The sequence below is a fragment of the Chlamydotis macqueenii genome, chromosome 5, assembly GCF_036417535.1.
Source record: "Chlamydotis macqueenii isolate bChlMac1 chromosome 5, bChlMac1.mat, whole genome shotgun sequence".
Classification (NCBI taxonomy): domain Eukaryota; kingdom Metazoa; phylum Chordata; class Aves; order Otidiformes; family Otididae; genus Chlamydotis; species Chlamydotis macqueenii.
In genome coordinates, this window is record NC_141560.1 from 64,368,208 (window position 1) to 64,382,855 (window position 14,648).

The 14,648-nt window shown below is 36.1% G+C and overlaps 1 protein-coding gene across 2 annotated transcripts in view; it reads right to left on the reverse strand.

Annotated features, from left to right (window-relative positions):
- Positions 1-14,648, reverse strand: part of ELP4 (elongator acetyltransferase complex subunit 4) — a 154,193-nt gene that overhangs the window by 135,724 nt on the left and 3,821 nt on the right. For both annotated transcript variants that reach the window (XM_086748886.1, XM_086748887.1), the window contains exons 2-3: positions 12,375-12,410; positions 2,829-2,950 (exon numbers count right to left, since the gene is read on the reverse strand). In XM_086748886.1, coding sequence (XP_086605012.1) covers positions 2,829-2,950; positions 12,375-12,410 — 158 coding nt within the window. The remainder of the gene's footprint in view (positions 1-2,828; positions 2,951-12,374; positions 12,411-14,648) is intronic.

The window sequence follows — 14,648 nt, forward strand, 5'->3', positions numbered from 1 at the left end:
TTATATACTATTCCCAGTAGTTATGCCCTTCTAGTAAAAGGTTGTCGATTGTTGAAGAATATAGATTGAACAGAAATGCTCTCAAATATTTAAAATACTTTTTAAAAACCAGCATGTGTATAGTTCTGTAGGTTTTACCAGAGGTGTATAATTTTTCAGCATTACATCTTAATGCCAATTTCCTGAAGGAGCTTTGACTACAAAAGGCACGAATATGTTTTCAAAGGATGATGGATAAATTGGTGGGTGGTAATATAATATATCTTAGGCAGCTGATCAGGGCTTTTTATCCTCTGCTTGTCTTTTAGTTACACACAATTTCAAGATAATTATGGTCTATAAGAATGTCTTTTCCCCTTCCTACTACCAGCAATATTTGTCTCGGTTATAGGTTCAAGAAACTCCCAATCACATCACAAAATTAAAATAAGGCAATTATGGCATCTCAGCAGAGAACTGAACATGTAAAGATACTGACCACACAATATGGACACAAGACAGTTAAGGAACTGCCTTTATGTAAAACACCAGTTAATTAGAATACTACCTATAGAATATATTGAATCCTTACTTGAATTTTACAAAATAAAAACCAAGCATAAAATGTATAATTCAGGTTTATATGTATTATACCTATGTTGCTTTTCCAGCAAAGAATACAGTCCAATCAGATACTGAAAATAAATTACTAATCTCATTAAATAAAATGCAACGTTATTCAACAGTCAGGTATGTTATATTAAAATCCTGACTTAGTGGAGACATCCAAATCCCAAACAATTCATTTTTGTGACAGGTGAGGATTTCCTGAAGCCCTTGAAAGTCCTCTCTTTTAAAGGTCAAGTGAGGCAGTTGACGGGAAAAGTCCTCTACTTCTGTGATTTGGAGACCTAACCATGGCCAATGTCACTCTTAGATCAACTTTTCCAGGTGAGGCAATAATACTTTTTAGGTAACACATACTGGTGTTTCAAAAAGTGCCTAAGTACATAATTTTCTAGATTGATGTCTGCCATATTACAGGGTTACTTCATTGAAGCAATTTCAAGACAGCAATACAAATCAGAGAAATCAACTCTACTGTGCCTTGTCTTTTAAGCAAAGTAAGTGTTGAATAGATAAGGTAAGAGTAGAAAAGCAACACTACCACGGAGTTACAACAGAGGAATGCAGTATTATTACCTAGTGTCTACCCCTGAAAAGTAAGAAGGAAAACTTACTCCAAATCAGACAACAGAGCTCAGTAAATCACATCAAACTAACTCACCAGAAACTCAAACTGATACAAGAGGGATAGAAATATGTAACAATGTCTGTTGATTAATTTGCAAAAGCATAAAGAACAGGAGCTAGGAAAAATATGACATGCTATGAACAAGTGACTCAAAGCTAAATGAAAGAAGAATAAAATGTATGGTAGCTACACCATTTTAAGAAATTTTAATGCAATGCATAAAGATATTAAATTGAATAATTTAATTTTGGTGAGAAAAACAACCCCAATGATTATGTATTGCATGATCAAAGAGTCAATGACCTGATTATCAGTTATTTAAAAACAAATATTATTTTAAAATATAGCACATTTTTATGCAATTCATACTTCACGATCAAATTCTAACCTATTTGTTTAGGCTATATTCTAAGCCACAAGATCAAATGATAAAAATTTCACCCCTAAATGAACCCTCTTTAGGTTCAACATCATTAAAAAAAAAAAAAAAAGATTAGATTTTTCATAACCACAATAATATAATTCCATTAAGAATACCGTTTTTCATCAATACTGAAGATAATATTGACTAGATAAGGCATAGAATCTACCATCACTATGTAGGAAAAAATAAAAGTAATAATTTTGATCAGAAATAGTCTCTGAAGACTCTTAAGGAAATAGCCAGCTTCACTTGAGGCAGAAGTAATCAGTAAATTATATGTTACTTTTGATACCAGAAAAAAGCAGCCTTAGAAAGATATAAAATATTTAATGAAATTTTGTAAGATTATCCTCACACTTCAGCATTTTTTCAGTGTTGATCAGGCTTTTTCCCTTATATAATTTCCTTATAAGGGGAACTATCGGTGTTTGATTAGGAGCTCACTGAAGTCTGAAAGGAACTTTTCTATATGACCTAATCCAAAGCTGACCACATTTCCTAGTAGAAAAAAGATAGTCAGAATTAAAAGTACATGTAAAGGAAGTTATAGAATCATAGAATCATAGAATGGTTTGGGTTCGAAGGGGCCTTTAAAGGCCGTCTATCCAACACCCCTGCAAGGAGCAAGGACATCTCCAACCAGATCAGGTTGCTCAGAGCCTCATCCAACATGGCCTTGAACGCTTCCAGGGATGGGGCAATCCACCGCCTCTCTGGGCAGGAAAGATGTTAAACGATATTCTTCTTTTCTATAGGAAACTATAATAAATATCTACACAAATTGTACACTGTTTCCACCACAATATATTGGAAACAGCTTAACTACTCTTCCCAATAGGCAGGTGGAAACCGTACATAGTTGAGTTTACTCAAACCATCTAACTAAGCCAGCTAGTTTGTCTGGTTTTCATCCATAATCAAAATAAAGGATAAGTAGGCTCATACCCTGATTTGGCCTTGGAAGGATCTTACTCCATTGTCTGTAGGAGGTGATTACCAAGCTAAATTTAATTCATGCATCTGTGTAAATACTCCAGCACTACCCACCACATTCTTATGAATCACCAAGATTAATTAATTTCTTACTACATAACACATACACTTCAAAATGTATGTAAATTTATAAAGAGACTACAGTTTTAATTGTCAAAAGCAATGAGCCTTTTTTACCTTTAAGATCTTCTCAGGATGCTCTTTAGCAGAAGCAACAAACAAGTCATGCCCACAGACAACTCCCTCTGCGAGAAAATACTTGAACAACAAACTGGAGTAACGGTTGTATTTATCTTCCTCTGTGAAAACAAGAATGGTTGAAATTTTTTCTTTTTTTTTTTGTTAGATAAATCACCCACCTGTATCTTCACAACAATAGAAAAGCCCTCTTTTGGTCTAGATCCTAGAGTATATATAATGTACAACAGAGATAACAGGTAAAATATTAATCCAAAGCTTTACAAATAATGCTTGGTAATACTGTATTCCTAATTTTTCAAGCCAGATAAATAGTTCTCAGTCATGTATTTGATTCTTAGATATGGATGGGATACAGCAATAGTGCTACCTTCCTAGCAAGGTTTCCTGTAAGTATCAATGAAGATTACAGAAATCATGGTTTAATGGTTTAATTTGTTCATTTGGAAGAACTGTGTTAATATTTATATTCTTAATGCTTAAGATATTAATCAACTTGCTTAAAATATATACTAATTGATGCTTTTCAAAATTTAATAATATTTGGCATGTAAATCTATATAAACATATAATTTCTTATAGAGACATTCTTACATCTGCATTTCTTTCAAAATTGTAAGAACCACAAAAATAGGCAAAACGAGTGGATATACTGAAAACACAGACAATTTCCAATGCCATTTTTGAAAGTCATCCAGAGCAAAATCACAAACATATTAAATGGACACATGAACTTATAGCTTAAGAAGTGAGACAATACTTGTTAACAGACATTGTGAATGCGCGCCTACTGAAATAAAAATACAAACTCCCACTGACAATTAAAATTTCAAACACCTCTTATTTTCTTTTTTTTTTTTAGGAAATATAAACAATAATAATGTTAATGCTAGCAAAAAACATGCCTAGCAATATAACTACCTGATTAATTGTTCAGTAAAATTTTAGATCACGTCCTTTGGAACAATGTATTTCTGACATTTATTTAGAAAGATACCTGAAGTATTTTGTTTGGGAGAACAGTAAATGCAACAATGTAAGGTTTCACTTTTTCATCTGTTAATCTGGCTGCTGGAAGATAATATACAGGTATGTTGTAGCAGACAAATGCAGAGATAGATTTTCTTTATACTGAACCAACCAGACTCTTAATCCATTCTTTGTGTGACCTGCAAACAATTTAATCCCTATTATGAATCACATATGAAAATATTACAAGAAAAATCACAAAACAAATAACAAAGGCCAAAAAAACCAAGAAAGTTGTCATTCATGTCTAACTTGTAAAAAATACTAAAGAAAGAAAACAAAAAGAATATGTCGTGGTTTTGTTAGTGAGGGGGGGGCCTAAGGTGGCAGCTTCTGTAGGAAACTGCTAGAAGTTGCTCCCCTTTGTTCAGTGGACTCGGCCGGGCCTAGGGCAGACCCGCTGCTGGCCAAGGCTGAGCCGATTGGTAGCAGAATGTTCCGTGATAATGCCTCTGTGATAACGTATTTAAGAAGGGGAAAACAGAAAAAAAAAAGGAGAAGATGTGAAGCAGCTGAGCTGGGGGCAGAGAGGGGGAGGTGCGAGCCTCATGGGCCTTGCAGGCCTCACCCTCTGGCCTCCCGCTAGGCAGCCGACTGGGCCCAACTCAGCCCGGCCCGGCTGCAAGAAGTGGAGAGGAGATGAGAAGTGAATAAGATGTAAAAAAGATCCTGAGAGACATCTACCAGCCTGTTGTGAGGAACGGCTGCAGACATCAAGGTCAGTTCAGAAGTGAGGGGGAGAAGTAATGCGGCTCCTGGCCAAGATTCTCCTGCAGCCTGTGGTGACAACCATGGTGGAGCAGGTTGTCCCCCTGCAGCCCATGGAGGTCCACGGAGGGGCAGAGATCCACCTGCAGCCCGTGGAGGACCCCACGCCAGAGCAAGTGGAGGCCTGAAGGCAGCTGTGGCCCGTGGAGGGCCCGCTGGGGCAGCTGTTCTAGAGGGACTGCACCCCGTGGAAGAGATGACCGACGTCAGAGCAGTTTCACCGAAGGACTGTGGCGTAGGGGTGGGACCGCCCACTGGAGCAGGGGAGGAATGCGAGGAGTTCTTCCCCTGACTATGAAGCAGCGGCGTGAAACAACGTATGATGAACTGACCGCAACCCCCATTCCCTCTTCCCCCCTGTGCCACTCAGGGAGGGGAAGGTAGTAGAGATAATGTTAAGCTTGGGAAGAGGGAGGGGTGGGGGGAGGTTATCTTGTTCTCTGTCTCATTCTCCTGCTGTTTGTAGTAATAAATGAATAATTTTCCCCAAGTCGAGTCTGTTTCGCCCGTGACGGTAACTTTAAGGATTTCTCCCTGTCCTTATCTCAAACCTCCAGCCGTTTTTCCTTATATTTTCTCTCCCTGTTCTCTCGGAGGGTGGGGGGAGTGAGAGAGAGACTGCGTAGTCTGGTCCTGATCGGGGCTGAACTACAACAGAATACCACTTTGATATGTACCAGATTAGGATGGTGATGAGACTCAATCCAGATAAAATTGAAGCACTACAGTTGCAGAGGTAAAGAGTAGAACTGACACTGTCTGAAGTTATTCACAAGTGTTACAGTCTTATTTTGTAAGTATAGTCTTTGGAGTCTGCTTAGATCTTAAACTGCTTCAACAGGAGGAAAAAAAAAAACAAACCCATAGACAGAGTAATTCTCCCTTACAACTGGAGTCCAGTAACAAATATAGCTCCTGCCCCCTACATATTGGTGCCCTCTAGTTATTTATGCTTTGGTTGCTTACTGCAATATAATTGGTAATATATTATTCACAGTATATTGATTTTCATGTGCTCAACTCCACCTATGAACCTCTCAGTTTAAGAACCAAGTCCCCCTAGAAATCAAAGCGACAGCTCCCATATAATCACATCACTGCAGCAGAGGTCAGTGGAGGGAGACAATTTTGTTAGACCTCCCTCCCTTTGAGCAAAAGAGGAAAAGGAAGATGAGTCGGGTGCTCTGGAAGGATCCTCAGCTGTAACACTCACTTCATCCTCGGTGAATCAAAAGTTTTGATTTCTTTATTTTTAACTACAGGTTAAAGTTCACCATCATTTGAGGCACAGAAAACACTGACTTGTATTGCATATGGACAGGACTTAACTGACATTTAATGGAGTGTAAGCCAATATCTCATTTAGTCCAAGTATTTTATGGTTTGTGTATGTGCATACAACTATGTAGAGTTTTTCTGGTTCATAATTTTTGATATTAACTATTCCTTAGAAAGCAAACAACATGCTCAATTTTGTGCCAAACATAACAGGGAAACTCCATAAAGCATGGATAAATATAAGAAAACATGTTATATGTTGATGATTATTTAACTAAACTAAGAGGAAATAAAGCTGTAGTAGATAAGAATTTTTACTCAAATTTTATTTGAAATGCTGAAATGTTAAAACAAACTATGGAAACGAAACAATGGGAAACAGGGATATAAAGCCTTTTACTGACCTACCCAAGACTTATTTGTAACATAACAGGACTAAAGTTCTTACACTGCCATCTTCTTCCAAAACATATTTTGTGAAACAATAAGGAATTTTCAATTTAGCAAATTAAAAACATCTACATTCAGTGTAAGGACACATCATTTTAGCATTAGCCTTTCCTTTAGTCTGCTTATATTGATTTTCACAACAGTAGACTTACAGTAAAAATAGGAAATGAACTACTGGAGAGTGATCTAAATATAAAACACCTCGTAGTGTAGCTGCTACAGTACTCTAAGGATTAAATGTGTCTCAGAAAGCCTTTACAAACAGTGTATCTTGAATTGTTAAAGCCAATGCATCTGTAAGAATCCCTCAGTTCTTCAATTTGTCACATAGCGGATGGCTTTTTATTGATTCATTTCTAGGTCACTAAACTTTTGTGGTATTCAAAAGATCTGAAGTGCACCCATATGGGGCTTTCCTGATAGCATCTATTGTACCCTGGCTTCAATAGTTACGTTACTATTCAAAACCATAAAAGTACAGCTTTCTTCTTGTAAATAAACAAACAAATCATTTAGCACAGGTACTTCAGTAGCTCACTGATTACTTTCATAGATAAATTAAATTAAATACTTTGAAATCTGTCTGCTTGGACTTACTATTTTGATGGCTAGGATAAATTCTCAATGGTTATATTTATTTTTCCAAATTACACTCACATCCAAAAGAACTAGCTTTATTCTATATGTGTAGGAACTAAATCTTAAGTGCATTTTAGTCAGCCAAGATACTATGACAAGCCTGGCTCAAATCTTTATTCTCAGCCTCCATCCTGAAGAGCTGTCCCATCAGCAGCCTTCAATGTGAACTTTACTTCTAGCTAACAATGCACACAAACAAATAATATTCTTGCAGCTGCAGAGTCTTTTCAGGGTCCAGTCACTGCAAGTCACGCAACAGTCTGCAGCTTTCTCTGGTTCTTTTTGAACAAAGAGTGTTCTACAGCTAAGTCGCAGGTGAGTAACTAGTGGAGCGTAAAACTATACAAGAAAAAAGATAATTTACCTAGAAGTTATGCATATTGTCTCCAGGACAAAACCTCTTCTGATCCTACAGATAAGGACATAAATAAAATAGTTTATTGTGATCATTATTCACTGGTCTCTTTCCACAACAGCATGCTTTCATGGCTAAAACAGTCATGAAGAAAAAGCAGTATTGTTGGTACTACCGTAATGAATTCCAACATATAACCACGTTGAAAATGAAGGATAAAGACAATTCCTGTTTATGGCTCTTCTCACTCCTAGACTGTACAGGCTACTGAACACGTAAGAGACATTCTCAACATTTCTGTGCATGGACTATCTGTAGCTACTACTCAGAGAAATCAGTGGGTCATGGAATTAGATACAAAATTTTAAGGCACTGGAGTTCAGTTACAGCACACAAGACAGAGAGCGGATATGAGTAAGGCAGTGTAAATAGATAATTTATATTAAAAGCAAGGACAAAAATCTCATCTAATTATGGAAATTGATATGGAATTGTGTGGCCTTAAGAAAAAAAATCTCTAGCCATAACTGCTCCCTCTGCACAGAGGTATTTATGTTCCAAGGAGGGGTTGGAGGATAAGCACTATAACTTGAAAAGGAACAAAAAGTCATGTTAGCATAACATAAGAGGTATGTATAGATCATATTTAAAACAGCTGACTTCTAAAAATCAGTATATTAAATGGTGCAAAGGTGTTTTTAAAACTCCAGAGATAATTTGTAGTGTAATTGCTTAAAACTGAGAGTTGTAAGAGGGAAAAATAGGACTGGAACAATGTAATGTACAGATACCTTATTTCTTTTCTCTGTACAAAGTCTAGACAGGTTGCCCTAAAGCTGCCAAAAGCCTGTCATAGTCTATCAGTATTGATCATTTTTTTCACCAGATAGCTCTACAGCATAGTACTGTGACCTAAGGTGTGTCTTTCTGCAGCTATGAAACAACTCTCTGAATTGCTGCAGGTTATAAGATGTGATTATTTTAATAATCTGAAATTCCATTTAAAAGATACTTTACTAATGTCCACATTTACTAAGCTTGAGGGGATATACTCTGTGTCACTTGCATTTAATTAGCACATGCCAAAATAGAGCTGTCAAACATGTAAGTTACAATATTTGGCATTTGGCCACACTTCAGGAAGGTGAATTCTAGTAACTTGTATTTTGTATTTAGCAAATCACTGTTTTGTACCTCTCCAGAGATTATCTTTTTAAATTCTGAAAAGATTATAAACTCAATTATATTGACAAGTGAAGAGAGCTCTTACCAGTCAGGTTAAATTGCATGTCTAGCAAAAATAACAGTAGCTAATTAAAGTAGCTGAAATTGCTTCAAGGCTTAGAATGTACAAGTATAGACCTGCTTTTAACCAGACAACTAACTTTTAATAATTGACCTCAGCTACCAACAAAACTCCTCCTACTGATAATCTTTAAAACTTTTAGCCGTCAATGACCTTGTCAAAGCTAGAGGATCTTAAAGGTACCTAAGAATAGGTTCTTACAGGGTACCCAGGTCAGATCTATTTGAGCACCCTGTAACTCACAATGTGGCAGGTGTTATATAAGCAAGGCCTATAGTTTAAAAACAAAATAACATCCTCCTGGAAACTCTTCCTGAGGCTGGCAAAACAGACATACTACAGGTTGGAGTACATTGGAGATGGGAGAGGGGAAGGAATGTGCTTAATCAACAGTTGTACTATTTGTTTGTTTTGAAAGGGGAGATTCTTCTAGAAAGCTAATGTTCTGGAGTAGTTTAAGATGAAACAACAAACAAGTGGTGCCACACTCATATTGAACAAACTGTTTTGATAGCTTTTAAATTTCATTTCACACAGAGTCAGAATGCTTGTTTTACCACTTCTTATAAACCCAGTACAGTAAGATCTTCTGAAAGTAAAGTACTAGTTAAACTACAAAACATTCTTGCTATATCAACAAAATCCACAAGTTTCAAGTTCCTCTAGTAGGTAGGATCTTGCATGAGACTACCACATGCCTCAGCTCTCTAATTCTCATATAAATACAACACTGTCAAAAGAATGTATTATAGAATTAAGTTCAACTGAAAATCACGATGCTCTTTATTATGAATTAAATTTAGAAAAATTGTGCATTTACATTTCAAACAATATTTTATAGTCTTATCGACTAATCTGTGCCATTACTACATCTCCAGAACACAACAGTTAAAATAAATATTTTAATACCTTCAATCTACTATTATTTGGTTAAATTAACCAAGATAATGTGTCAAATAATGAAGATGAGCATTTAATTTGCAAAGGGAGCTAAGCTAAAAGTAATGCAATTTATTCTCGCCTTAGAGAATGTTGAAGGAAGGGGGAAGAATTTAACCTTTTTATAACACTTGGAGTACAACGCAGAAAGATCTTCCTAGGAGGTTTATCACTGACAGCTTCAATCCTGTATAATATTAAGCTTGCCTAGACTAATCTCATGACAGAATTTTTTTATATACTGACAGGATATTCTAACAATGCAGTTACAATTCTACCTGTACCAACTTTAAAAATGAGTCTAAAAGTTTTAGACTAATGAGTCATGAATAAATATAGTTCTTACTTTAAGACTTTTTGTACATAATTATATGTTTCAAAATAATACATGGTAAGTTTTATTTGGGAAAAAATTAGCTTTCAGATCTAAAAGAAATTCTGCTTCATGTTTCTGTGAAGCTAAGCTTAGTATCAGATCACTAATAAACAATCAATATAGGGGATAAATAAATTAAAACCCACCACTAAGTGTTGCCAGCTATGCACTCAGAGGAGGGGAAAAAAACCATCCAGGCAAAAATCCTACCATTTTCAAATCAGTTGAGTCTTGTCATTTCTTCCACTAGAACATACAGCTTTTGTACTTGCTTCATCTGGTACCGTTAAGGTCAGGTCAAAGGGATAGCTAACCTGATGCTCAACAATAGCCAAAAGCAGATATTTAGGAAGAGGTAGCAAGAACCAAACAAGCAAATGTGATGCTTCACTCAAGCACTTGCTCAACCTCCCACCATTTGTAGTTCAAGGACTTCCTTAGCCAGAGTTGGTATCCACTAACCTGGAAATGCACATGGCTTTCTCTTCCATCAAGCTGTCCAGTTTCCCTTTGAGATCTTTTTTTTTTTTTTTTTTTTTTTTTTTTTACATCCACAACACACTATGGTGAAGTATTCCACCACTTTTCCCATCTGAAAAACAACTTTATTTTGTTTAATGACAATTTTCCAGCTAGTAGGTTCATTTGATACCATCCAGTTAATCTACTGGATGGCACAGTGAATATTGCAATGGGAAGACAAAACAAAACTCATCTAGTTTCATAAGCTCTGATCGGTATACAATGTGATACGTTCTAACATTTTTTTTTTCTTCTTCCTTTGTCCACAGCAAGACTGCAACTCTTCTCAAACTGAGTGAGAAAAGTAAGATCTTCATTGAAAGCAGTAAAAGATAAAACTTCTAGAATTTTTTCTGAATTCACAGAAATCTGGGTGAAATTTCATGAGAAGATTAAGTTTACCTGGCCTTGAAAAAGGCCATCTACTTTCCCTCCTAGTCCTCACTGTGCAGTTCTTTCTCTTTTGCTGGCTCTGGTACTCATCGTGCATGTCAGTGAGCTGACTCAGGCCACCAAACAGACAGAAAAGCCTCCACTCTTTAACTGGGTGAGTTTTCTGTCAGCTTGGGAGAACCGAGAGTTGAAGAGCACTAGCACTAGATCAAGGAACAACAAAATTACACAGCCGAGAATCAGAGTTCTCCCCAGATCTCACTGTTATGGTTCTTTAGTGTTAAGACTAATTAAAAATATTACAATAATTCAAAATATTTAGCTCAAATTCTATACACAAATGCAGTCACCAAGTGATGCGCCATCCCACAGTGAAAGTAAACACAGATAAAATGTTGGGACCACACTGTTTTTATCCCTTTCAGAAAAATGACTGATTAAATCCTTCTAAAGGCTGAAAAGCCACATTCTGAACAACTGCTGGTCTACTGGTGCCTATCACTAGAGATGTGATGTTTCTGTCTTTGCATAAATTTCATGCCAATGAAGTCTAAACAAGATTACTAGAAATACTTCCAAGTGGTCAGGAGAATAAACTTCCAGGAAGTAAAAAGCCTACTTCAGAACATCAAGAAGGATGTAATGGGAACGATGCAGTGGCAATCAACTTTTAACTATGCTGAAACTCTAAGCGCTTACAAGACTAACTTGTAAGAAGTTAGTCTTCCCTCACAACTGTGGTTTTGGCTACTATGCTTAAACTGAGGGGCCTAAGAAATGCTTCTTGGCTCTAAGTCCAGTATGTACCCTGAGGATATGAAGACAAGATGTATTTGTACAGTAGTTCTCTTCCACTTTCCTACGCTTTAAACAGAAAGGAAAGCTGGGCATCTCAGCTGCAATGGAGGCATGGTAGCAGAGAGTTTCAATGTACCCTGCAAAGGGAAATCTGTTGTAGCCTATTTAATCATCTCACTGTGCCTCATCCACATCCTGACGGAAAGCAGGCTTCCATCACCTTTCTCTTAGTTGATTCTGGCAACCAAAAGATTAAAAGATGCTATATTTCACATCTTCCTCTGAAAGCCAAATTAAAAAAAAAAAAACAAACCCAAACAACTCTGTGATGATAAACAGTCTGAATCTTACAGGAAATCAAGTAGTTTAGAAAAATCTTAAATAAAAAGTCTTCACATTTGCTAAATGCCCTGCTTTCAAACAGAATTCTGCAGTATTATTCTTGGCGGCTCAAACCTGTCTAAAAGTAAAGTTTTGATCCACCTCCAGTAATTCTTGAAACAGACAATAGCCCACTCTGAAGGCTATTCAAAGTGAAGGGGCCTGAGAGTTATACTTTCTTAAAGTTTGAGTTTAAAAAACAATGCAAAGCCAGGTTATTTGATAAATACATTAAAACGAGCAACACGCATCAGAATATGGCTTTAGGTTATCTATATATTCTATACTAACCAATAAGAAGAAGGGTTCCAACTGCTACGCCTCCACCTGGGAACAAAACAAAATGAAGAATAAAGTAAGAATACATTTTAATACTATGTTAGAGAACAATTAAGTTTTCTTAGTTTATAAGTCAAAGAAAGGTGATAACAGGGAATTTAAAAATACTAAAGTGAACAACATTTTAATTACCTTTGCAATACTTCCTACAATTCTCTATTATGAAATAATTATACATTACATGTAATTATATATTACACGTTACAATTACTTTCACAATATACTGTACTATCATCATTGTGGTAAAAAGATCCTGCAGAGCTCTACGCAACTATGCTCAAGTACTACAATAACGATGTATGGTCTGAGCCAGCGAATTTTTACTTGGATGACTCAAGTGAGTAAACAATCTCCAAATTAAATCTGTATTAAGCACTACCAAGTGATATTCTTTTGTACCAAAAACAACATACGTAAAGTGACCTACTAAGAGTCTAGCAAATTCCCACCCAAGTCAATGAGGCAAAATGCTGGCTCCACTGGTTTTTATCTTATTACTGAAAACAGACATGACAATAAGACAGGTAGGATTTCACCCAGTGAAACCTGGACTGACAGATCATAAACATCATAACACACATCTGAAAAAGAAATACACTATTAAAGTATTTTATAGTACGGCTTGGACATAGAAACAACTCTGTGAATCCAGTTGATTGAAGTATTTGTTAAAAAATAAAAATACATTTTGACAGATTTATACATGGCCACTATCATTTTTCTTTCTTTTTGCTTAAACCACTACAATCAATGCTTATGTTCCAATCACAGATGATTTAATGGATAATAGACAGAATAGAATACTCCCAACATATTTTGATACATATTCTTATCTCATTGATCTCAACAGTGCAGAGAACCAGAAAAAAAAAAAGATTTATAAACTCTCATCCCGACTGCTTTATTTCCTCCTTGAAGAGACAAGAAGCATAATTACATAACTGTGGTTTAAATGGTTGTCCCAAGAAGGAATTCTTACAAAGACAATGAAAGAAGAATTCACATCTTATTTTAGGTGAAGAGTAAACTGGTTCATAATCTGAATTTCAAGACTGAAAATAGTGGAGTAACTTAAAATCAGACTACAAATATTTTGTTGAACAATCATATAAGACTGTGACAGGAAAGCTCAAAATTCCTGGAAGTGTTCAGATGGCCATATGTAACTAGCCTATTGTATGCATGAAGGAAACTGCAGCATGTCCTCTGCAATTACATGCTGCTTTAAAAGCAAATTAGGAGCAAACTAAATCACATCAGCAAAATATCCAAAGCTCTTGATAAAAGAAGTCAATTCTGGACTGTATAGATGGACTGTAGTGAATAGAATAATTCAGTACAGCAATTTAAGAGCTCATTAAACTTCACTTGAAATTTATTCCAATAGATGTTGGATCAGCTTCTTAATCTTTAGCTCTGCCGGTGGGACTACAAACGTCTGTAGCACCTGTAACAGTGATATATACTCAGAAGGAAGAGAAAAAGCAAATTTCTCTCCCATAGGCCAGAAAGTGCTAATATTGTCGCATAACACCACCTGAATTAAAACCACAACAGAATCACTTTGTCATCATGTCATGATAAACCACAATTTGAGCAGTACATCACCGTGCAAATGTTTAGTCAGCTACTAATTCCACAGTTGTAATTCAACACATCACACAGTTTTTAAGCTATGCTCCTGAGTCAAGATGTACAAATGCCTCAGTATTTAAGGCAAGCTTAACAAGTAATCAAGTATTTCCTAGATATTAAAAAACCTCCCAACTGTAAGTATTGTTTATCTGAAAGTTAGAATCACTCTGGAAATCCCCATGTTCTAATCCACCATTTTTTGTTTAACTTTCTTTGTTTGAGAGATAAATGCAAATGAATCCAAAAGATGTACTATAGTGCAAAGGAGAAAAAAAAAAAGACCAAAATCAGAAATCATACAGGTGGTTGATACAAAGTATGCTTCCAATATTCACTGCATTCAATTGTTCAGCGAGACAGAACACATGGGTTAGTAACAACAGTTGTTTAAAACTAGCACGTTCTGTACAGCACATAGGAAAAAAAATAGCTCAAAATTACGAGACTTCACCAAATCACAGCCTGATATAGAAAAGCTGATCAAAACAGCCGTAAGTAACATACTACCTCATGGCAACAGGAATTTTAAACCTTGGCTATAAAAATCTCACTTGTAGCCACCACAGTAGTGTCTCTTCTGCTTTTAAACTG